The sequence below is a fragment of the Gobio gobio genome (genome assembly GCF_949357685.1).
Source record: "Gobio gobio genome assembly, chromosome: 5".
Classification (NCBI taxonomy): Eukaryota; Metazoa; Chordata; class Actinopteri; order Cypriniformes; family Gobionidae; genus Gobio; species Gobio gobio.
The window spans coordinates 14,623,774-14,650,440 of record NC_137101.1 but is presented as its reverse complement, the minus strand read 5'-3'; the positions used below and the strand labels follow the sequence as shown (position 1 = coordinate 14,650,440).

Here is a 26,667-nt window from a genome sequence, read left to right as displayed (position 1 = left end):
CCCTTGAGAGAGGCACTTAACCCAAATTGCTTCAGTAAACACTCCGTCTTAGAAATGACAGTGTATGCAAACCGACCCATTGAAAGAGAGAGATGGCATCCTCTAATAGGCTTTTTCCGTAGGTTTTGGTGTACTGTGACTTTTTTAATGGCACAAATCTTGTGTATTTTTGTTGTGAGAACTAGATTTTAAATGCATATGCCTGCATACTCTCCTTAAAATGGGGATTTTAACCTGTGATTTTATTGGCTGTATCCAACAATTAATATCAGTTAATAACTGTAATATCATTTTGACACTTTTAGATAAACCATTCAACCCTATTAACCAAATTATATAAATAAAACAAAGAAATATTTTTCCTTCATTTCTTACGAAAATGTGTATATTTAAATTTAATTAAATGTTTTAATTAAAAACATCACAGAAAATCAATAGAATCATTTTAACAATCATTTCAACAATAAACAAAAAGTTCTATTTTGAACCATTTGTGGAAAGTGCCAAATGCTTTTTGTGAAAAAACAAAGAGTACACAAAGAAAGCCAACACACAGTGCTAACACAATAAAACTGTATTACATTTGTGCTTAAAATGATTACAGTACAGTATGTACACGTCCTAAAAATAAACATCTCATGCTGAATAACACATAAAAAGAAAATCCATATACAATAGCAAGCAAAAAGGATTTTTTTTTTATTTTAAATATGTACAACCACCATATACAAATTAAGTTTGTCCTCATATTTTCTCTAGGCTATACCCTCGGTTTCCAAAGGTAATCATAGCCCATAAAAAGATTATCAACATAGTAGGCTTTAGTAGTGATTTGCGCTTGAGTGTCACCTTGAATCGATAGTAAACAAACAAGAATCCTCCGACCAGGTATTCATGTGCTCCTAGTTTATGCGACCTGATGTCAGCGGATGGGCCGCACAAAAAAATACGATGTGACGTTCGTCATGTCTGGAGGAGATGCTCGGTGACTAAGCGGTGTTTCAGTTCAAGTATAAACATGTCAGGGACAGAGCCTTGAATTACACGCAATGATGAAAAGCCTATTAAATAATACAGTGAAGAAAGTAACAAACCCATCATTTCCCAACCCACCAAACCACATTACACATGTGCCAAACCCAAATGAGTTTGCATTTGTCCACTAGGGTCTTTTAGGTATAAAACAGGGTGTATTGTTTTTTTTCAAAATGTCACTAATGAAATCACGTCACTTGATGTTGAAGATGTCGAAGTTGAAGCCCAAAGATTGGTAAGAAAGCTAACACCATGTTTTAAACCTTTTTGCGAAGCTTTCGCCATTGTGCGCCATCTGTGGCAGTGCGCTGGGTAGCTCCGCCCACTGTGAAATCTCATCGGTTCCCGGACCTGTACATTAAACATCAAATATCTTCTGATTGGCTGATTGTGTTTATTCCAAATAGCTTGTCGCTGGTTAAGACGCAATGTAAACGAAAAAGAAATTGTAATAGGACAGTGAGGAAACTCATTCAACCTGAGAACTTATGTTGACATGGCTCCTTTTCTTCTTGCAAACTTGTTCGCCAATAAATACTTTTTTTTTTTTTAACTATGTAGTCTTCACCCTGTAAAGCAATTGAAACGGCATCATTGTGATTTGGACAGGGGTCTTTTAGTGGATTGTACGTTTGTGTGTGTGTTTATGTTCACAAAAGTCGGGCCATTGAGCCGTCAGGCAGCGTCATAATAACACAACCATAGTCTTGGTCCGTCTTCAAACGTTCTCCCACTTACAAAAAACGTCTCTATGGCTAATCTGTACAGTACACCATCCCTTATTTGGGCTCTTCGTATATACAATGTGATGGGGACGGGCTGGAGAGGACACTAGTGCTTTTGTGTCTGATTGCATGTCCCCTTCAGGTCCTCTCGCAGCTCTTTCCCCTTCTGCAAGCGGCGGGGTAGTGAGGTCAGCGGACCTGCGGCGCATAGCCCTCCTTCATCAGTCCTTCTTCGTAGTCTGTCTGGCAAAGGATCATGTTGTTCTTCAGGAAGAACTTGTCTCCGACGCAGAACCTGCATGGAGGCGAGAAACAGAAACATGGTGTTTACGTAACTCGAGAGGGACGCAGGAGGACTCATTACTAGCAAAAGTTGCAGGCTTCCCCACAGACTCGCGAGGAGCCGCATTCCGCCCCCTCAAATATTAGCGTACGTTATCCTGCGGACACGTCGGCTGGTCTGGAAAGAGTATCTCCAGAGTGCACCTAGCATCTTCTCTACCTGCAGCTGTTTCATAAATATACCCCACAGACGGAGCGCAGGCTTTAGCGCTGCCTGACGGGCCGCTGTCTCACTTGACCTTTTGGAAAGAAGATTATGTTGGTCAGGCAGAAGAGAGAGACAAAGAAGGCGGCAGAGGGAACGAGAGCGAGAGCGAGTGCTCTGTGTGTTTAGCCGTCCTGAGGGCCGCTTATCTTGCTCACAGCGAGAGTTCGACAAGGTCGGAGTGCCAGCGAATGCTCGTGTCTACTGGCCAGCGTTGCCTACTGAACCCTCCTGCCTGTGGACGAGGAGGAATACAATGCGTTTGAGTGTCTTTTGGTACCATTTTAATGATTAAAAGTTTGTTTTGGGAATGCAACGTTAGATGAACATTAGGTTCTCTCTTAAAGGAATTGTAAAGACCTGTTCACACCAAGGACGATAACTATAAAGATATAGTTCTAAAAATCATTCTCAACATTAAAGAATAGCAGAGTTCACACTACAACTATAATGATAATGGCACAGAGAAATGATATCGCTGAAATCACTTTCAGAACGCTTTTATCCAGCTGATGAACGATAAAAACATTAGCTACGTTTACATGGACACTTTTTGCTTCAATCTGAAAGAATTCATTCTGATTGTTGAATCTGAACATAGTGTTTACATGAACGCCAAATAAAGTGATCGGGTTGATGTTAGCGTTTATTTGTCACAAGCTTCTGATCGGATTCAAAATGAGATACTAGTAACACATTACTGCCATGGATATTCTGTATCATAGCAACCAAAGTATCTCAGCTGGAAAAACGTTACCCTTGCAAAGCGTTTTCAAGCACCACCAGCTGGCCGTTTTCAGAAGAGCACCAGGTGTTTTTTAGCTGGCTAAAAATGCTTTGTTGGACACACGATGATTGAATATTTATTGCTAGGCATATGGCCAATTAGTCTCTTTAGCGTTTATGCAAAAAAATTGGAGCCGAACCAGAGAAAGAATTCCAGAAGATTCCACAGTGTTCCTGGTAACGTCATTGGCAGTTGTAACTCATGGGCGGGGATTACGCGTGCATGCGCGTCCTATTTACGAATGTTTGGAATTCATTAATATACACACGTTTAACTACCGAATCCGTGGTATACGAAGCGTTTGTGAATCTGGAGGAGGAGGTCCATTTTACGCGCAAACTACTCCGAATTTGCTCATATATTTACGAAAGTTTCATGAATGAGGCCCAATGCATGAATATACAGAGTTTACCGCTGTTGTTGCATACTAACCATCCTCCTTTTCTTTGTTTTACAAAGCATACTTAATATTTTTCTATTTTGGATCCTAATTAGGTGACGACCAGCACATGAACCTTATTTATCATACAGTAAAAAGGCCCATTCACACGCCCATTTTCGTCTATGGATGAAAGTCTGAAACATGGATTTGAAGGACGTTGTCCTGCTCCACTTCACAGAAGATGAGTGGAAAGAGAATTTCAGAATGACTGGACTCTCATTCATGACACTTTATGGCTTTATAAAGCTTGGTTATAGCTTTGTGGCATTCCCAGATAAAATAATTTTGGCTCATCGCTCGTTTTCTTTGGGGAAAAAAGAAGCAAAAATCAAGGTTACGGTGAGACGCACTAACAATGAAAGTGAACGGGAACATTTTTTGAAATTTAAAAGCAGAAATGTGAATCTCATTTTATAAAAGCACATTAATTCTTCTGTTAAAAAGTGTGTATTATTTGAGCTGTTAAATCATTATTTTTACAGTCATTTTAGGCTCTAAGTTGTCATGGAATCAAAGTTATAAATTGACACAACAGGTTAGAGGTGATATGTTTATATGTTTTGGCTGTACTAATAAAACTGTATTTTAACGTTTCCGGATTGGCCCAATTCCCTTCAACTGTTCACCCACATTTTTTGTATTTTTTTAGAGGCAATGAGAATTATGCCACAAGTGGCAAACTTAACTTGTTTTGAACCCGCAATATTCCTTTAAACATCCTCAGGAGGGGTCGGAACCAGATTTGAGAGCCATTACCCTTTCAGTCATTGTTGAATATAATGAGCGAGCGCAAGGATACTTTGTAAACGGCTCCCTCCCTTGCATGCACTCCAGAAAACTTTTTTTTTTATTCATTATACATGGCAGTGTCAAGCAGGAAGGTGCAGCCATTAGTTTGGACCAAGTATCAACAAGTAATATCCATTAATCGTGCTTGTTGACACGGTGATTAACACAAAGCAGAGGTGTGCTTAATGTAATGGTGTCATTCACTCCAATAAAAACGTCCTGTTTAAATGACACATTCTTGCCAGGAATCCATTAGTGTCTGTCTTCTCTGACATCCTGGCCCTCTCCACCTCCTCTTCTGAGCACCTCCATCTCGCTTGTTCGTTCTCTCGCTTTCTCGGCTAATAGGATCTCTCTGTGTTTATTTACAGCCTGTGTTTTCTGTTCCCTCTTAGCCTCGTCGCCGCCCCGTTTCGCAGCGCCAAATTGTTTCTGCTTGGTGAAATGTCAACAGCGTTTGTGACATCTGTGTGCCAATTATGACGAGGATATTGCAGTCAGCCCATCAGAGGTAGCGGTAATAAATGCCCTTGCGCTGCCCTCCGTTTTTCTACTCGTGCAGTCATTACCGATCGCCACATGTTTCTGAGCACCTACATTACCCTTAGCTTGATGCGCCCCCCTCGTCCTCCCCTTTCAATCTCTCTTCCCAGATGAGTTCAACTTCAGATTGCTTTAATTGCTTTTTAGTATTTCCCATCAAGTGGAGGAGAAAAAAAATAAGTGCATTTCATAGTGTTTGCTCAGGTATGACCATAAATTTGGGTCTTTTTATGTGTTTTCTAAGGCTGTCATTCGAACACATTAATTAAGTGCGATTTAATTATAAAGAAAATAATGTGATAAAAACATGGACACAGTTAATCATGCCCACCCCACAGACCTGTAGGTAAATTATGCATTTTAATGCCTTTTTTTAATGTAAAATTTGGCTACCCTTTATGACAAGGTTCAATTTGTTCGCTTTATTTAGGCATCATGAACCATTAAGGATCACGAACTAACAATTAAAAAATACCTTTAAAGCATTTGTTCAAATTGGTTGATGTTAAATTCTACATTTTTAACATCTGAATCACAAGTGAATGGACATGAATTTGACATTAACCTACATTTAATAAATGCAGTAAAAACATTATTTGATGTTAGTTCATGATACCTAATGCATTAAATAATGTTAACAAATCAATCCTTATTGTCACATGTAATATTCACAGAACAATTTATGCATCACCTTCATTTTTGTGTAAATTTTTTGTCCTATGACCACACGCAACTTGCCTCGCCATATTATTCAATCAAACAAATAAAAAAATATACAAAAAATAGTGTAAATGGCCCTTTTATTTGGCATCAGATTGATAAACTACACTGAAAAACGCTATTAAATGTTTTTGTCTGCCTTAATAATGATTTTCATAAATTTATCATTTATAATATTTTAAATATTATTAAAATGCAACAATTTATAAGTTGTTATTGTTAACATTGAGAAAATATTATTATAAATTAACATCAAGTGAAATTAAATTTTCTTAATTTTCTCAAAAAATATTGATATTTTCAATCAAATGCTATTTTATTTGATGAATAAAATCAATTTATTTAATAGCTAACATTTGAATCGATTGACAGCCCTAGTTAGTTTTTTTAAAAAACAATATCTTTACATTCTCCCCATCTTTCCCTTTATTCTCTTTCCTTCATTTCTACATCATTCCCTCTCTCTGCCTCTCTCTTTTTCCTCAGGTGTGACAGTAATGATGAATATGTCTATTGAGACCCATCTTGTTAAAGAAAAGATGGCTTCCAAGGCAGTGGACTTAATGATGTATGGCTTCGTCAGCTATTTGCCTCTGAGGTCTGTGTTAACTAGAGTAGTAACATTCCTCTTCTGTGAAATAACATGCTGGAGCTGAGTGGAGGAGCGAGGACTTGAAAGAGTGAGGGAAAAGAGAGAGGAAATGAATCACGGAGGGAGGTCTATAGACAGAGAGAAAGAAAGTCAACGTCATTGGATGTGAACAAGACATTATCCGACAGAATAGAGTGGATTTGCCGCAGTGTCTGCAATGCAACCGCATGGTTTCTTCTAACGACTGATGGCAAGAACTGAGGTTTGCAGACGTCTCTGAGGGGATGAGACTGTTATCTGTGGCGTCGTTTAGTTACCGCAGTCCCAAAGCATGTGCAGCCCAATTTGGCTCAGGCTTTCTAGACTTTCCGTCAAGGACGGTGACCCATACCGGTGACCTCCCTGCCCTGCTGCCCAAGCCTCGGCCTTCTCCGAATCTCCCATGGGGCTTCAGTGCGCCGCGGCCCGGGCTCATCACCGGGAACTGGGACTCCTGAGGTTGGCTGATGAGGTCTGAGCGGACGACAGGCTCATCGATTAGCTGTCCCTTCAGGGCTGATCTGTGGCTAACGGCCGGCTAGAGTCTCGAAACCACACAAACACACTGCGTTCACGCTCACCGCTGTGGCTGTCGCCCCCATCCCTGTTAACCATGCTGAGGATATAACCTCAAGCCAGGTGAGCAGATTCATATCCTACCCATGAATAATCATGCCAGATTAAGTCTGGCTGCATGGGATGATGGGATACTCTATAGATGACACGGAGCATGACCGATGTCCTCCGTGATGTCATAAAAGTCTGGAACGTACTGTTAAGTCAGTGATTAACTGTGTTGTTATTAAAAAGCATTTTGTTAATTCAATTAAAGCTGAAATAAAATATAATATAAAAAAAACTTTAACTTAAAAAAAAATTGTTCAATGATTTGTTCACTGATTCGTTCAGTGGCCCTTTATGCAGGTTATATGTGATCCTTGTGTTTCAAACGAGTCAACTCAACTGAATTGTTAACGACCAAACAAAACAGGCTATAGTATATCTACTTTATTAAAATTGGCATTACTTTAATTAAACTATAAATAATTACAACACTAGGCTAAATAATTTAATCATTTAGTTCATTCATGAACTAGTCTCATTCACTGACTCATTCAGTGAAGGGGGGATGTATTGATTCAGTAGGTCCAACTAATGAATCAAATTCAGAATCAAAGGCTATTTTCTTGTGTTTTAGTTTGTGTTTAAGGGCAAGAAATGCTAGATAGCCACATAGAACAGAGTTTTTTTTTTACTGCAGTCAGCCCAGAGTGGTGCACGGAAGTGAAGAAGAATGACTCATTCACTTAAAAGATTCGTTATAATATTATGTGGAAGTTTCTGTTTTTCAGAGGTGCTCTACGTGAGCCAGACAGACATAGTTCAGCACTCTCTTTGTGGAAATCAAGCTAATCACTGGCAGTATTTAATGGTGCTTTTGTGTGGCCTGACTAATGAAACGACTCTGTAGGAGATGATGGCCTTGCTGATGTGTGTGGGGAAAGGAGGGGTGGCCCAGCTGTATTAAAAGCTTGATTGTAATCATTTAAGCATCAAACGCTAATGTCGGGACATTTCTTACCCTCATGGTGGAGCATAATTATATGGAGTGACCTCTACTGACCCGTTAGCCTGCTCCCAGCATCAGAATGCCTGTCCCACGTCAATGATGGCGAAGAAAGCATTTTGTAAGATGGATTAGATGGCTCTTTTAAAGGCCACGGCCTCTTTAATATTGTTTGAGGAGGGCAAATGAGAAGGGAGAGAGCAGGGTGGGATGTATATGAAAGTAGACAGAAAGGGGATAGATGAAAAAAGATGAAAATGGAAAAGCTTAATGCAAGGCAATCGAAGTAACAAAACACCCCTATTTAAAGAAAGAGATTCATTCTAGAGAGCATTTGATTGGACAAAAATCTCAGGCACATAAAACTCGTTTTGATTTCCTTTAACTATGAACATGAGTAATTCTATCTCTGATTTATTCATCATTTTCATTCAAGCACTAAGTGCATAGAACAAAACAAATGGAATCGGGCCCAATTGGCTAGTCAAAACAATAATGCGCCGTGTGATTCTCTAAAAGATCTCTGTCCATCAAAGCTCTTGAGACAGTCTTGCTGTTTGTGTTGATGTTTATCAAAGAGCATCACTGGACTGAGCCTGTACTCGGGTAATGCGCCGAGCTGTCACAATGACGGACGCGTCATGAAAAGCCCTGCCGTCCTTTTTTCTTTTGGAGGAGTCCATCAAAATTTGCGAGGCTTTCTCGAAAGGCACTGACAGAACAACAAAGTGTCTGAGACGTGTCGGGTGGCGGGTGTCTGTGGAGATAATGTCTTGGCAGCTTGTTGACAAATGAATTTTCTCTTGGTCAAATGGGGGGTATTTGCATATCAGACTGTTGATGCAGTGCTCGCAGACTGTAGGAGATCCAATGGAGGAAGTTCTTTCTGCTCTGTGTGAATTCAGTTCTTGTGTTTGGTCAGGATAAAAAGTAGTTTAAGTGGTTTGTATATGTACAGAGGGCCTAACACGTATTTGGACGCTTAAGCTGCACATATGTGACCCTGGACCACAAAACCAGTCATAAGTCGCACAGGTATATTTGTGGCAATAGCCAATAATACATTGTATGGGTCAAAATGATTGATTTTTCTTTTATGCCAAAAATCATTAGGATATTAAGGAAAGATCATGTTCCATGAAGATATTTTGTAAATTTCCTACCGTAAATATATCAAAAATGTATTATTAGTTGTAATATGCATTTCTAGGGACTTCATTTGGACAGCTTTCAAATAGTTGTATCTCTGCCAAATATTGTCCTATCCTAACAAACCATACATCAACGGATGCTTGATGCTTAAAAAGCTTATTTATTCAGCTTTCAGGTGATGCATAAATCTCAATTTCAAAAAATTTACCCTTATGACTGGTTTTGTGGTCCAGGGTTTTTTTGCAATTGTTTTAAACCAACTTGTTCCAAAGTTTGTGTGAAATAAGTTCTGCTCAAATCTCTTATTTGATCACAAATACAGTAATATTTGCACATTATTATGGTTTTATCAATATATATTTAAATGAATGTATCTGTTGAAAACAGTTGTGCTGAATATTTTTGAGGAAACTTGCAGAAACACTGCATCATTTATTTGAAATAGAATACACTCTAAAAAAAAAGGCTCGTAATCATAGGGGAACCTTTTTTAGTGCTATATAGCACCAATTTTGGTGCTTCAGTGGTTCTTCAGCGGTTCTTCAGAGGTGCTATATAGCACCTTAGTCAAAGAACCGGTGAAGAACCTCTGAAGAACCGCTGAAGAACCGCTGAAGAACCACTGAAGCACCAAAATTGGTGCTATATAGCACTAAAAAAGGTTCCCCTATGATTACGAGCCAAGAACCATTTTTGGTGCAATATAGAACCTTTTTTTTTTTAGAGTGTACTTATGTAACATTATAAATGTATTTACGGTCACTTTTGCTCAATTTAATGCGTCCTTGCAGAATAAATTATTATTTCTTATTAAAAAAAAAATGTGTACTGACCCCAAACTTTGAACGGAATAAATGGGATTTGATTTAATATTTTGTATGTAATGCAATACATTTTTAAATGTTTGATGTACTTGAATGTGAGTTTGCTGTGAAGGACACCTATGTACATCCATCTCTCCAGCAAAACATCCAATAGCGTCAATAAACTGACAGGAAAATCAAGTTCCGGTCTGAGATACGAGCAATTAACACCAGCTCCATGCTATAAATCTTGTGGTGAACGCCAGTGAAATTGTGATGGGCGAACGAAAGATGCATAGAGGCCTCATCAGAGCGTGCAAAGCAGACTGACGCAGATTTTATTAAACAGTTGATCGGCTGGCCTAATGTAAAAAGAAAGATTTGCCTGGCTCTAAATGGGCTGTAATGCCGGGCAACCGGGTGGACCTGTCTGTGGCTCTGTTGATGAAGATTAGCTGACTTCTTAGATTAGGTGAGCGTGGTTCGTGCAGTCAAGTGAAGTGGCAAGACAATAACCCGGTGTTAATTGAGCGTAACCGGATCCTGCAATCGGCCTCTCTTGTGTGTACTTCTCTCTGGCACCTGTGTGTTTGTATGAAGCAGGTATCTAATGAACAGCCCATGCATGAGGTTTTTTCTTTATTTGACCACATTCTAAGACAAATGGCCTCTTCTTCGAGTGAATGAAGACAAACAACACAATTTGCCCAAAGTAATGAAGAAAACTGCAGGCCAGAGAATATTTAAGTGTTATTTCGCAATTGATTTGGACATAAAAAGATGATTTAAAATGATTCTTGTTTTAACATCTATAGGAAAATTACTCTAAAAACATGATGTGTGGGATAGGATGGACCTCAACAAGAAGGGTATAAGGAAATATTCAAGTTTAGTGGCGATGTAATGTAGAAAAATAAAAATCACGTAACCACGTAACACCAACATATAAGTAAATTCAATACAATTAAATGTAGTAGAAAAGCCGGTTACACTTTATTACAGTATGTGTACTTAGTGTAATTACCCAAGAAAGTACTGGTAACACAAGGCAACTATGGGTTAGGGCTAGGTTCAGTTAGTACCTATTTATAACCCAGTTATTGCAATTGCTATAATAAGTATAAAGTATGTACATGCGGAACAGGACTGTAAAATGAAATGCTACCGAAAAGCCTTCAGGTACTTCAGATAAAGGCCAAATTTATTTTTACTTGTGGTAACCTCTCTTATTTTTGCCTAAAATGATCAGCTGTGGTTGTAGTCCAGTGGTTAAACCATCCAAAACTGTCCAAAGTCATTAGTTCAATCCCCAGAAGATGCAATTTGTGATTTTGAGGGTTATTTTGTTCCTGACTGTCATCGTGCCCTTGAGCAAGGGATGAAGTACATTTACATTTACATTTACATTTACATTTATGCAGTTAGCAGACGCTTTTATCCAAAGCGACTTACAACTTGGGGGTACAATAAGCGAATGGTCGTGAAGAGTCGAGTGAGCGCAACAAGTGCCTGAAATACTTAGTCCGTGTACATTTCTCAGTGTAGCACAGGCTAGAGTAGGGAGGGGAAGAGGAGGAGAAAGGAGAAATTTTTTTTATTAATTTTTTTTATTTTTTATTAAGAGGTTAAGTGCTCATGGAAGAGATGAGTTTTTAGTTGACTTTTGAATGTTGTCAACGAATCAGCATTTCGAATGGCGGTGGGCAGATCGTTCCACCAGCTGGGAACGTTGAATGAAAATGTTCTGGAAAGGGATTTTTTGCCTCTCTGTGATGGTACCACAAGCCTTCGCTCCTTAGCTGAGCGAAGGCTTCTGGTGGGGGTGTGGATTTGTAGAATCGAGTCAAAGTATGCAGGAGCTGAGCGCGTGGTGGATCTGTAGGCAAGCGTCAGCGCCTTAAACTTGATGCGAGCAGCGAGTGGTAGCCAGTGCAGAGAGATGAAGAGTGGTGTGACGTGGGTCCTTTTGGGCTCATTGAAGACCAGACGTGCCGCTGCATTCTGGATCATTCGAAGTGTTTGGATCGCACAAGAGGGGAGTCCAGCCAGAAGCGCATTGCAGAAGTAATGTACTATGAGCCACTTTGGATACAAAAGTGTCTAATGCCAGTTTTTGTGGTAGGGTGGTAGTCACACAAATGGGCTTGTGGTTCAGAGGCTGTTGTTTGGAATCACTAGAAATTGCGATTCAATTGCGGTTCAAAATGTCAATAAAATTTTGCCAGCAATCCGAAGGTTGCCAGTTCAAACCCCTAAAGGATGATTCATGTGCTGGAGAATTTTCGTCTATATCACTGTTTTGCCCTTGAGCAATGTACTTCTTGCTCCAGGGGGACTGTACCTGTAGTAAACATACTGATGTAATTTGGATAAGAAAACATCTGCCCAAACTATCTTTCGGTGGTATGGTGGTGGGCTTTAATCCGAAGGTCATTTTTCAAACCCCAGGAGGTTTGATTCATGAACCAGAGAGTTGCTGGGATTCCCTATCGCCATTGTGCCCTTGAGCAAGACACGATAGTGGGGTTAAGCGGGACCGTCCTTGTACTAAATGTACTGTAAGATGCTTTGGATTCAAGTCAACCTTTAAGTTTTAAGGGGCTCAGCACATCTGCAAAGAGATACATACATTTAAGTACTGAAAAACTGAATATAAATTGACTAACCTCTGGTTGCACAGCTGGCAGGCAAAGCAGTCCAGGTGATAGACATTCTCCTTGGCTCTCATGACCATCTCAAATGCTGGGATGAGTTTACTGCAAGCCGCACAGTTCCCTGTCACACCGAACAACCTGACAGATTGAAAAAGATGTAAAGTCTTAATCGTTTGATCGACCAAATCAATGCTAAGATTGAAATGGGTTTTTAGTTAATCAAAAACAAATAGTGCAGCCAGTGTAGTTGGATTCACAAACAAATGACTCCTATGAACCAGTTATTTTTATTGAAAACCTCATTCTATAAGCAAATTCATTCATAAATATTCAAGACTCACAACCGCATCCTTGGAAAACTTGTGCTCTGTAAACAGAAGCGGACTGGACAACTAGTTGTCGCGTCGTTCAGTGCGAGAGAGCTGCTCTGCGCAAATGCGTCTGCCATGTGTTGCGGGTTTTCATGTGTGGTTTCGGTAACTTACAGTGACAGAGATATGAGCTGTGTGCCTTCTGAAGGGTTTAGAAGCAGTCACTGTTCTCCACCGGAACTGCTTGTCAGTTTCGTGTTCTACACTCGACTCAAATGTTCCGCTCTTCACCCAGATATAAACGCTGCTTTCGGTTAATAAAGACTTGACAGATGAACTTGCGACTCGATGGGACTCTTCTTGTACCGAAAGTGATAAGACTTTTCATTTTTATGGACGTCGCCATCTTTAATATCACTTTGGTCACTGTCGATGTGGTTACTGGTAAGAGAATACAGGCTTGACTCCTGTATCGATACCAAGTCCTACTCCAATATTTCCCATGATGCCTTCTTTTATGATAACTCGGCTTGAAAAAGATTGTGCAATGGGCAAAAGCACAAAGCGGAGTGTGATGTGACCATCATGAAGATGGCCGGGCTGAGTGAGGTTAACGCCACAGAGTGGCTGCCCAGGGACGAGCCTATTATTTTCCTGCCTGCTCGCGGGACATTACGGAGAGGATTCATTAGGGATTCATGGCTGTTACTCTATCGCGACCTAGAACGAGTAAAGGGGGGAAGGGGGAAAAGAAATATCTGATAACGAAATCATATAACAAAATAACCTATTAGGCGGACTTCTTCAGGCACTTTTAGCCGTCGTTGTTAAAATGATAAAACTGCATGCCACTCTCCGGCTCTGTAAGAGATCGCAATCTGATAAATGATCTTGGGGCCTGGGATATGCAGGGTTGTTTATTAACCTTCAGAAACTATGTTTCCCACAGGCAAATAAAAAAGAGCCGAGCAGATAGATTGTACTCTCATGAATACCTACAAAATTAAGGGCTACTGTGAACGCACTTTGAGACGATGAAGGATATCTCCAATAGCTTTCCAGGTAAGAGGAGAGAGAAAAAGAGACTTTGTCCTGTGGATTGGTGCCGATTTAATTAAAGGAATTATGCTTTTCCCTTTGAGCTGTCTAAATATAGTCACGTTCATGTTATCACGTCTCCTCCATTAAAAAAAAAAATGTGCAAAGCCAGAAGGCCTCAGCAAGAAACCGATGAAATGATGAGGTATATTTTTTCCACTCCCATCTTACAATTAAGTATAGATCTAAACGTAAATAGAAAAAGGATGATAGATTCACTGTGTTCAACTCTCTTATATCAAGAAAATGATTGTGCCGCATGTATTTAATGCATGTTCTGGAAAGAAAAGATGTATTAATGCATGTGCTGGATTTCAGCCGATGAATGATAGATGATATCCATATGAAAAAATGATGCTTGAAGGTCTTTTTGTCATCAGGTTGAATCAAACCAGTATTGGGTTTGCCACTCTAGCGAGCTGTGAGCAAATTTAAAGTAACCAACACCTTTCCTGGAATAGGGCAGTCATGCCTTTTTGCTTTGAGCATTTGAGAGGTCTGTGCTTTGCAAATACACAAGGTATTGAGAGAAAACGGCTGTTCTTACCTGAGATTCTGGCTGTGTAATACATGCGCTGCACAGATAAATCAATAGGTGTTTTTATTTAAAGAATCTACTGTATTTTTTTTCTATGAAATGGATTGTAATCCATCAGAAAGTAGCTATGAGAGTATCTTGACGTACAATGATGATCTTTGGGGGATTTGCTTTCTTCCTTTTGACTGCTGATTTTAGCTATTCCCTTGTTTCAAAAATGATAGATGTACCCTTGGCTCCTATTTACATTCACTACATTTACATCATTCACTCCTTTATTTTTGAGTTTCTAGTTGATTTAGTTCATGTGAAAAGGGAGACTCTTGAGTTCTGGTGAAAGTGAAATGGTAGATTTATGGATCTAAACTTGTCTTTGGTATATAAACATCGCACATCTCATATTAAACAGTAGATAAAAAATGTGTGAAGTTCAGCTTTCTATTTCTGGCATAATGTTAATTAGCAAAGAAAATGTAATTGACTGATTAACAGCATATTTTTTTTAGATATTTTTGTCACATTATGCTTATCTTTACTGTCACTTTTGATTCATTTAACGCATCCTTGCTGAATGAAAGTATTAATTCCTTAAAAAAAACTTTTAAACAGCAGTGTGAATAAATAATATTCCCATTTGCTCTCTAGATATTGGCCGACCACTAGTGGTGAACTTTCACAGAAATGAAAAAGACCCACAGCTTTTAAAATTAGGGAACTGTGCCGTAACCACTCCTCTGTATAGGAGATGCACAGAGAGCTCTGTTTCTCAGCCCAACAGGAAAAGGGGAGGGGTGGTAAGACGGATGAAGCCCTACCTGCCACTTGTCTTTCACCGGTCTGCCAGTTTGATGCCACAGACGCTAATGGCTCTCAAGGGAGGCGGCAAATTAAGCGTGCTTGGCTTGTAACGAATTTGGAGGTGCATGTTCTCTAAATGCAGTTTGCAAGAGAAGGACCTGAGTGTCCGGAGACAAATGCAGACCCGTTTAAGAAAATGTGCCATGGTTCAACTGAGTTTATCACTCAGTCCAGTTTTCCGGCAATGGTCAGTGGCTGTGTGATATTTTTTGAGCATTATGGAGGAAATCAAACATAAAGGCTTACAAAATAGCATGTGTATTTTAGCAGGCTGAAGAGGCAGCTTGAAATTAAAATTCATGGCGGCTCGGATTCATAAGTTAAAAGAGAATGCGCAATCAGTACCACCTGATTGGACACAAAAGGTGTTGGAGGTGCACAGCGGCTTTTCACAGTTGAATGGCACCTATTTGATGAGAGGAAAACAGACACCAATTAAATTATTCCACAAGGCTTTATCCTAGTGGTCGCAGCAGCGAGGCTCAAGCGTGCAGCTTTACTGTAATCATTAGACAGTGCCCCAATGGAAAATGCATGAGCGGTGTCACCTCAATATCCTCATCTAGCTACACGAAATCCTTGTAAATTACTCCCTATCATACAAGACCCCTCTGGGACTCTTATATGCAAGTGATTCAGATAACTCAAAGAAATGGGACACACTGATATAGTCCAAACTATGACATTTTGGGACCCCTTATACCAGGGGTCCATGGAGAAGATAACATTTTTTCATGAAATTTCTAACTACTAAGTAATGATCTAGTGTAATCATGGTTGTGATCAATTCACAATCAAATTAGTATTATTCAATTCCAAATCAGTTTTTTAGGGTGATTTAAGGTAGCAAACATGATGTGGAACTGCAATTCGAGTTTAATTGAAACTGTTTTGAATACTTGTGAAGACCTGTGAATAATGTACGAAATGCCACCTATATTTATATTTAGTTTAATACATTAACTTTTGTGGGCAAGTGCGGAAGAACACTTCATTTTAGAAAATACATAGTTGAATTTCTTTTCATTACAATTCAGTAAATTCCGCTTCCTGCCATTTCAATTCAAATTGAATTCAACTTCCTGTGGGGTGTGGCCAGTTCAATTCAAATCCACGCTCTTGAATTGAAACAAAGCTTGAATTCTGTACAACCCTGGTATATAATGTTTTTAATTAAATAGCTATATTATGGAGAAATATATGGTTCCTGGCTGGGCGGGGGTTCCCGGGGGCCTGTAAAGGTTGGGGGTGGGGGGGTGGGGGGGGGGGTAAATGGGATTTTGAACAAAGCAAAGCATAATGTTTATCTGAAACGTCAGGCCTGTATTCTTTTCGCTTCATTTGTCTGGGTATTTTGTGAACATCAAGGGCAACAAATTAAGCATTGCTTTCTCCTTCCTGCTCCTTTTTTTTCCAGGGAAAAGAGAAAGCATGATAACGCCGCCACCTCCAGAAGCATTTGAAATTCTGACAGTGGCTCCCTCTCTCCATCTTGCTCCTCTCTCCCGCCGCCACCCCCGCGACTTCAATCGCTCTGGCCTCAGCGTGCATTCATCAGCTGCCGAATTAGAATTTGTTTCCTCACAAACCATTGATCATCGGCCTATTACCAGGCAAATGACAGTTAATTACCCACTACATTAACCACCGGGACCCGGGGACCGGCCGCCTGTGCCATCAGTCACAGTGATGAATGTGGCAAGTTCAGTAATGCGCGGCCGTTCTCGCGTCCGCCTGCCACGCTGAGAGCAACCCCTGGATCTCACTTCTCGGCACCCAGGGAAAATCTATGGCAATCTGCATAATTACAGGCTCAGGGTTAATAACAGACAAATGATTTGTTGCGTCTCGAGCAGCAGGCTCTCTTGCTGCTACCATGCGGCGCTGTGTCTGTGGTTAGCGTCGGTGCTAACTTTAAACGTAAATGTTTGGGGTGCTGTGAGTTTGAAAAAAGTTACTTTAATCTAGAAATATTGATGCTCAAGTTACTGATGTTGTCGAGATGATTGATCCTCGCATAAAAATATCGACTGCAAGTGTTTTGGATCCCGGGTTAAAAACTTGATAATGATTTTATTATTTATTAGCATAAAAATGTATGCATATCATTAGTGCCTATGTGAAAAACCTACCTGACCGTAAAAAGAAGCTGGAGTTATTTCGCTACAGAAGCTAAATGTGACTTTTTAATAGGATACTTGATTTGTTTTATGTTTGATATAACTTAAAACTACAAAAGACCCTATACATTTGCTTCATTATTGCAGTTTTCCGTCATGTGTTGACATTTCCTATTGAATCCTATTGAAGTTTTGGGCCTTTGTTGTTGTTTTTTAAAAAGCCTTCAGTTTTGTCGTAGTAATGATTTGCTACTTGCTTGTCAATTTCAGTTTTCTTTAAGAGGAGGGGCATTCTTATTTTAGATAGCATTTGATTGGACAGAAATCTGTGTAGTACAGGATGAGTCATCAGTCATTTTTCAGCTTCAGATTTTTCAGTTTTGTTCTGCTAAAAATATGTTTTGTCAGCATAAGTACACTAGCATTTATATAACCACAAAAGCTAGTTTACATGGAAGGCTTCGTCTACATTAATCTGGATACATTTGAAAATGCTTTCCGTCCACACTAGTCTTTTCAAGCTTTTTGCTAAAGTTTCTCATCCACACTGAAACGCCGGAAAACTCTAAATTCACCTTATGTGCATGAGTAAAACCTCATAAAAGCTCAGTGAGATGATACAGATGGAACAGGCATAATAAAGTTCTCATGCTATTCTTCTGGCAGGATTATTTTATTCATCATTCACTGATGCGTCCAGGTCGCACTTAGTCACCATTATATGTTTGGTCTAAAACGCAACTGCTCTTGTTTTGCCGCAGGACAGCAATTGCGAGTACATTTTCTGTCATGTTTGCAGGGCTGCGATATGAAAAGAGTACAAAGTAACACACCTTTAGCAACAGTGTGAAAGTGAATAGCACAATAGTGGTATAAACATACATATCTATCAGTTTAATATGCTTCATCGTTTTCAAATACCTCCGTTTTCGCAGGACAAAACCATGTCTCAGTGAGGATGGAAGGCCAAATGGAGAGAAAAAGATTTTCAAACGAAAAAGTACTAGTGTGATCAAGTCCTCGAAGGCAGAAACTCCCATTTAGATTTCATGTGGTCTTTAAATGATTGATCATGCACTATGATTATAAACAATGATTATTAAGGTAAAACTAAAAAAGAGCCTGTTAATCTGCAATTTAATTATACTTTTTAAAGGTAAATAGTTTTTAATTGCCAATGTTATCCTCATGAATCACAAAACCGCTCGTTCAATTAAATAAAGGTATTGGTTTTGATTGTCTTTGAGTTGAGAAGAAAAGATGCCTTTCCCTATATAAAAAGCAGGAGAAGGAGGGGCCAGTTGGAACGGGTTGGCAGATGCTATCAGACGTGTACTTTCTTCAATCTAGAGCCTACACGTGTGATTTTCGAAGATTAAACAACTCTTGGGGCAAAATTATTTCAATTACAGCGGGCGTGACCTGGGAATTGTCTGTGGGATAAGATTTTCCTCCTTGAGTGCCCTGACTTTGCCTGGCTGCTGGCTCAATCAGTTCTAATCTGCACCTGGACTCTGATATCCTAATGATGAATTATGGGCCTCTTAGCTTTCCACTGCAGGGCAGATAGAACAGCTCTCCACTGACCTGTCAGCTCGCTTAGGCTGAGGCAGAGACCCGCGATAATTGCCCAGAAAGACCATGTGCGTGTTTAAAACTCATGAGCATCACATGAACATCCTTCACTCATTAGGCCCTTCACTCTCTTTCCCTTTCTCTTCTTGGTAAAAGTGCAGCGAAGACAGCTTTTACAACCCGGGCGTGAGCTTGAGCACAAAAATTCTTCCTGAAAGTAAAGGGTAATTGTTTTCTGACATCGAAAGTTACTGCCTCAACAGGGTAATTACTGTAAACAGCCCTCTAAGAAGACAACAACTTGAGGAATTGACTCGAGAAACGGTTATTATGAGATGATAACATAGATGCTCGATCAGGAGATAAAACGCAGACTATGGACTCCCAAAAAACAATGGCGGTCAAATATTTTCACGCTTCTGTATATTCAATAAACAACCAAGATGAAAGGTGCGAAACCTCTTTCAAGTGAAAATTCACAGTGAAACCAAAATAATTATGCCCTCACCGCACAAAAACTGTCCAAAAGCTTTGGAGCGCTTTTCAGCAAGAAAATCTGGCAGAGGTGTGCGGGGATTCGGAGGGGTATTTTAAAGAGGGATGTAATGAAAGTTTTCAACCCCCGCAGGGCCCAGATGTGCACATTGATAGGCACTTCTCGGTGCCAACCCACCTGCAGTTGCAAGCTGGGCACTGGGGTGTGCCACGCTAGCCCTGCAATTATCTGCACCAAACATGCTCAGTCCCACGAGCCATTGCTCTTCACAGCTAATTAAGCTAATCTCAACTGGAGGGGACCATCCAAAAACATAATGTGTCCAGGCGAATGATCTCAAAACTGTTTAGTCCGAATGGAAATGCCAGCGTTGGGATCTTTACGTTCTCCAACGCAAACAAAATGGCAGCTGATGTCCATGTTCGGAACTATATTTACTAACAGGTGTAAATCTAGTATTTTCTTGTTCATACAATAGCATAGCCTGACGTCGTCATACTCAATTCTAGTCAGAATATGAGTCTGATACTGCTCCGTCGGGCTGTGATTATGGGGCGTGTTTCAGCCGAACCAGGAAAGATCTCAATTGGATAGACCTACAACCAATCAGAGCAACGGAGCGACGCATAACGTTAGTTGTCAAATGTCAACAGAACTCAACTGCACTGTGTTGCCATGTCCGCGGGTTGAAGCGACCCCAATTATGTGATATACAGACCCAGGAATGCGAATTTTAGCAGGCAAAATAACATATTTTACCCCCCAAATGCCTTTTCCCCCAGAGAACCCCCCTGGAAAGCTATTGGGCTTGTTTTTGGCTAGTTTTGCGGAATGTTAGCAATTGGGCGGGTTTTGTTGTAAAGACTTGGCAACCCTGTCTGCACGCACGCTGGAATAAGTTAGAAGAAAAAGATGAGTGTAAACGATCTTTGCCGGTGTTGTAAAAAAAGGATACACAGAGAACTTACCAACACCATCATTTCTGAGAGAAATAGTAAAGGTGAACGCATATACGAACAAGTTCTCCGTTTAGGATTAGAACAAATTCAACCCAAGCGCCTTTGATGACGTGGATGATTACGTTACTGTTTATCATTTGTCCATTATCGCCTAAAGCCCGCCCTGACAATTTCATTGGTCCGAACTTCCGAGCTTCTGTTCGGGCAAAATTTCTTCTCTACCGATCAAGTCCAGACCGAACTGCCCGTGTAAAAATGTTGTGGGCGGGGCTAAGTTCGGCTGGCATCCAGGCTAACAATAGCAGTCAGAAGCTAATCGAATATGAACAAATCTATATGAAAGAATAACTGAAGTCAAACACCGTTTCCATTCACCCCCCTTATATTATTAATGTAGCATGCTTAGCATAGCTCAGGCTAACCAATTTTCTCTGGCAGTCCATTTTGTGTTATAACCAAACTATGAGTGAACTTTTGCATTTAGCACTTTAAACCAGGGCTGACAACCTTATTCTGCTGCTTTGTGGATCGAGAAAAGGGTTCCTGAAAGAATGTCCTACAGTTGTTTATGGCATTGCGGAGTAAATGTGTTGAGCTGTTGCATTAGGGCATTGTGTAGGTGTCGGCACATTAAATGGATCATTCTAAAGGTCTAACCTCATAGAAAATGTTGAAAAGATGCATTGCAGCATATGTGGCCTTTGGTGAATGATAGTTATGGCTACATGAAATACTTCAGAGCATACATCACCTAGGAGTGAATGTCATTTTTAGAGAGTGAGCTAAATAACTTTTCGATACTCAAACTCATAATGTACTTGAGAGATGGTGACTGTTCAAAGAAGAGATGCGCCTTTCACTCTTTAGAAGTTACAAGGTCTGTCGAAAAATGAGTGTTTGTTTTCTGTTCTTAAATTTTTTTTTGAGTTCATCTACTCACATTCTGCCGAAGATTGAAAAGCAGGAGAAGAAAACAATACCGTCCTACCCCTGACCCCTTAGCTGCATCCCTGACTTTCCCATCAGGACAATTTAGCACGGAAGAAAAATAGAGGATTAAGTATTTGCACCTCTACTTCAAATTCGATCAATGGTGATTACAAGTGCCCATTTTGACCTCTCCACGATTTCAGATTACATGTGAAAAGCCCAATTTAATTACAGGAAGTCAAGAACACACACATTTGCAAGAACCGAGCATTATTGGCCACGTAATTGCCAGACATGTGAAGTGAATTGTATTGAGGAGAGGTTAATGGTGGCAAAGCTTTTTTCCAAGCACAACATAGCAATTACAGGACGCCTTCAGAGCTTTTAACATCTCCACGCCATCTCATTTAACACAAAATAGAGGCGAGAGGGGACGCTGGATTTCTTTGTTCTGTAGCTTTATCTGTTAATTTATTTCCTGAGGAGGCAAGACTTAAACCATCTGTTCCTCAGATGAGAATTTGTTCATAATATGGAGGCCTCCTGCTTCGAGCCGCTGTTTGAAATGTCACAAGACACGAGAAACTGTGAGAATGGGAGAATGAGATGAAAGGAAAAACATCTTGTGCCTTTTATGAAGGATCATAATCATCCGTTTGTGGCCAGAAACCGGACACTGTGAGAAGTACACAAGGTTGTATTTAAAGTCGGCATTAAAGTCCTTTTTCTTCCCTATTGTTTTGTATATCTGAGTGAAACAGCTTCTTAAATGAGAAAAAAATGCAGGGCGGGACTTGATTTTGTCCATCGAGAATTGATCGGATTGTTGTGGTTTGCTATTGCGGTGATCTCATGTGAGTGACAGGTTGTTTTGCCATCACACCACGTCATTAGAGAAGAGAAGAATGTCATTGCTAGAGGGAGGGCAAGCTATTGTGATTAAAGATTGGGCACATGAAGAAAAAAAAATATGATGTGCAGAGATTAATCATGTATAATAAATACAGCAACATTCCATAAGAACAAGAATTTTACATTTTGATTTCATTGTGACTTTATGCCAAAGAAGTGACAATTATAATCTGACATTGCACAAAGAATGTTCATGCGTATGGACTACATTGAGTAGTTTGTTGTGGTTTATAAGTTGCTTTGCATTAATAACTAAAATGCAACCATGGAAAATAATTTAATGTGAACTCACAGTGAATAGCTTTGTTGTTATCCAGTAGTTATTTCTGCATCTTCAGTTATTAATAAAATCATAGGTAGAGTTTATATCTCTACTGTGGTCGAGTATGATATTCAGTCCTAAAAAAAGCTGGAAGCCTATCATGTATCAGTGCATCATTTTAGGATTGCAGGATATTTGATGCTAGCTATGTCTAAAATATCTGTTTAGTTATATTTTTAATGAAGGGAATCTGTTTAGATCTTTGTAGGCTTTTGAATTTTTAGTCATTTTGCAAACTAATGTTTTGTTAATTTTTCCTGCATGCACTGCAAGCTTCAAGACCATCAGTACAATTGAAGCAACAAATACTTTACTAATCCGTGATGTGTAAATCTGATGTGTAGATTTTTAAAGGAAAAACTTTTGAAGCTGTTGAAAAATTGTAGCCATATCAGTCTAGTAAATGTTAAATTTGTTCAACTTTTCATTTTGCATCAGTCTTACACAATGTAACTATACACATCACAAAATGTTGGTGTTATTTTGTCACTTATTGAGCAGTAGGCTAGCTGGAGCCATTTACCTCCAGTCTTTGTGCTAAGCTAGGCTAGCGGTGGGTGCGTCAGACAGAGTTATGGCACCCACAGAGATGAGAGTGGTATGTATGGACTTATCTAACTCTGGGGGATACGGTGAATAATAAACTAAAGTCCCAAAAATCAGAGTGTTCCTTTAACTAAGTAGAGTTTTAACTGTAGGAACCAACAGCGCCATATTGTTGCAGCACTAGATTTGCAGATTCCATCTGTGGAAAGGTCTTCAAAACCATCCTGATTAATTTTCCATTCCTTTCTTTTACTAAAAAAGATAATTAAGAAATATTTAATGTAGGATTTTAATTAGACTGAATCCTGAATGCCGCCCCACATTGAGCTTGAGGGGTGTTTTTGTGGGCCCAATGATTGAAATGTTTTAATCACTGATAAAATAGATTGGATGTATTTTTTTTTTCCCCCAGGAATTCCCACAGGCAGTTAAAATGAAAACCACCTTGATATTATTCAGAGTAAAGTAATTAGTAGAATGAAGATAAAGCCAAATGAACTCTTGATCAATACATTAACCGGCACCCCTCTCTCTCCACCCACCTCCATGTTTTCAAAATCAAATTAATTATACGCACTCCTCTCAGTATCAAAACCCTCTGTTGCTTTGTGCCGGAGACATATGGGTATCAGAGTAATGCGTTACGGACAGCAGCACCTACACTTCCCGTGGTGAGATGCTTCTTTTTTTTATGCAGATTTGTGCTAGACAGAAGCGAATCAGTGCAAATGATCTTGCTATCCAAGCTTGACAATGGAGAGGTCTCTAATGAACAGACCAAGAGCAGGCTGCTTTTTTAAATGAGAGCTTACAAAGGCCATGGGTCTGATCAAATCCAAATAGCTGGAATGAAGTGTGCAGGAATGACACAGTAACTTTGATTGGAAGGAAGATGCTTAGCTACTTTACGACAGCATGCTTTGCCAGTTATGTTCAGTTATGTTAATGTATCGTCTCACTTTAGCGTACAATATTAGTTCGTGACCCTGCATATACTGGTCAGTGCTATACAACAACAGCAACAAGACTCTGCAGTTCTGTTCTCTCTCTGTCTTTGCATTTAAATAGCCAGTCCGTGATAGCGTTTAGCATGCAATGTGCACAGCATTTAGAGTGCTAATCACAGTACAACAGCTCAACACTCTCTCAGGCAAAGATGCCATAAAGGAACAAACCGGTGTGTGCGATTGATCAGGATGTGCGTGGCTAATGCAGAGGAGCTAGGCTGAGAAAGCACAGGGCTTGTGAATTGCACAGACACCAGGGCTTTGACGCAAACGCTAATGCAGACTTAGCATTGTAGAGGGATTAAAAGCATATGGAAAAGTGGTGCAGATTCAGCACAATAAATGTGGCAGTGACAGCACAGAATATGTCTTTTCCTGCCTCTTCTCTCTTCCTCTCTTTTTATACGTTAAGTAATCCTATGCATGTATGCTCAGATTTACATGCACTCTCAGAATTTTTTTGTAAAAATCGTACCTTCAGGGGTACAACAGCTTGTCACTGGGGCAGTGCCCTTAAAAGGACATCTTTTTATCTTTTTTTTAACCCCTAAAAGGTGCATATTAGTACCTTTAGAGTAGCAATATGTACCTTAATGTACTAATATGCACCTTTTAGGAGTAACAAAGGTGTCGTTTTAAGGGCACTGACCCAGTGACAAGCTGTTGTAGCCCTAAAGGTACAATTTTATTCTGACAGTATGTAGTGAAAAGGCTGGTTGTGATTTTTAGGAATGCATTGATTATATCAGTATTATAAGGAAGGGAGGGAGGGAGGAAAAAAGATAAAGAAAAAAGAAAGTAAAAAGGGAGGAAAGAAAGTAAAAATGAAAGAAAATCATAATATATATTAACAAAACTGAAGATCTAAATATCTTTCTAAGAACATTCAAGTCAAGTGAGGTGGACATCTTCTCTAGAGCATCAAATGTTGAAATAGAGCTACACAGGAAATGTCCGACACATTTGCACGAGGGCTATTGTCAGATGATTTAATAAAGTTGTTCATTCTTTTGGTGAGATGGACTTGTTTGTGGATGTGTCCGGTTCAAGGGCAAACCTGAGAGCCTCATTTGCATTCTTCTCTTTCTTTTGGCTTCTCTCATGAATAAAGTAGGGCGTTAAAACGGCTGCATTTACATCTCATTTTACACAAGCACAGTTGAGCAACTAGGTCTGACTGGTCTCACCCACACCATTAACATAAAGAAAAAGATACTTTATTTTCAACTTAAATATATAGGGGGAACGCAGCATTTTGCTTATAGTCAGAATAATCAAATACTTTTGAGACGACAAACCATTTGAAGTCTAGCAAGCAGTGCTGTTTAGGTAATGCATCTGTATTTACCAATACTGAAAAATTGTGTGCCTTCTGCACTTTTCAGTCAGGCTACGCTTTGGTCTGCTGCTCTCGATAGAAGCATGTGTATTGATGTAACATCCACAGCAAAATAAGCCTGACCATGTGATCATATGAGATATTTTGGCAGATGCTGTGTGCCTGGAGCTGAGGGGCTGAGGTGAGGAGCATCCAGCAGCGTCTCACAGTTCCGCTAGGCAGCACACTAATTGAGAAGTCGCTCAGGGGTTGAGCGCAGGGGGCTCGCTGCACTGTGCTCCCTATCCAAATCAAGCCCCTGTAAGTGGGGCTGACATGGACCAATCACCATCTGGAGGTTCCTCCACTAAACCCCCACCACTTCTTGACTACCATGAAAGGATCTTCTGTTATCTTTCCCCTTCTTCATCTCCATAAAAGACTCATTACTAAGGTGGTGCAACTGAGGGTCTGATGCCAAGCCTGTCCTCACGAACTGCGGTGTAACTGTTGGTGAGTGGAGTTGACTGCCTTGTGTAGGTCCGTAGAGCTGCCAGTCACACATAGATGAAGATGGTCAGTTATTCCAGAGTGAGCTTTGTTAGGAGAGGGTAACACATACATAGCATTGCAGAGCCCTAAAGCAAGCATTTCAGAGAAGGTCTAAGGTTTGTGTTGGGGCTGGGGTGCTTTGTTCTGTTTGGTTGTTAAACTTGCATGTGTAAGACACAGCCGTTGATGCTCAAGTTAGGTACTGAGAGGCACTGTGGTCTCTTGAAAACTGCAAACTTATCACAGCAAAAAGGACTGAAGCCTTCAGCGGCTCTTCAGACTAAAGGTGTAAGCGTAGTGGACAGGTCTGGAGAGAGGGAACTTGCTTGGACCAAGAACCCACCAAGCTGTACTAAATAATTGGATGGTCAGAAAGTGCGAAGGCGAGGAGTGAGAACGCCTTAAACAATAAGTCCGGTTTAGCCCTCAATGTGTTTCTCAGCCAAACAGCTGGGATTTAAAAAAAAAAAAAAACCCAACAAAAAAAAGCTTGTGGATTTACAGACTACGCCACATGCACTTGAGGAGAAAACAGTAAACTGGGGGTGTAGGTTTTCTGAGATTGTGATGCAGCCCAAATCGGGTTTACACCTAATGGCAAAGCGCTAGCCAAAATAATTTTTTTGTTCTTGCGTCTGATCCTACAACAACATGGCTGTCTTTGTTACACTGCACAATTTGCTATGAATAGTTTAAAAGCTACCAGGCCATGCAAGACGATGCTTCAGAA

General features: G+C 40.0%; 1 protein-coding gene across 2 annotated transcripts in view; it reads right to left on the bottom strand.

Annotated features, from left to right (window-relative positions):
- Positions 1-560: 560 nt before the first annotated feature.
- The window catches only part of lmo3 (LIM domain only 3), a 41,084-nt gene continuing 14,977 nt past the window's right edge, over positions 561-26,667 (bottom strand). For both annotated transcript variants that reach the window (XM_079817433.1, XM_079817432.1), the window contains exons 3-4: positions 12,408-12,533; positions 561-2,055 (exon numbers count right to left, since the gene is read on the bottom strand). In XM_079817433.1, coding sequence (XP_079673559.1) covers positions 1,950-2,055; positions 12,408-12,533 — 232 coding nt within the window. In that variant the 3' untranslated portion in view covers positions 561-1,949. The remainder of the gene's footprint in view (positions 2,056-12,407; positions 12,534-26,667) is intronic.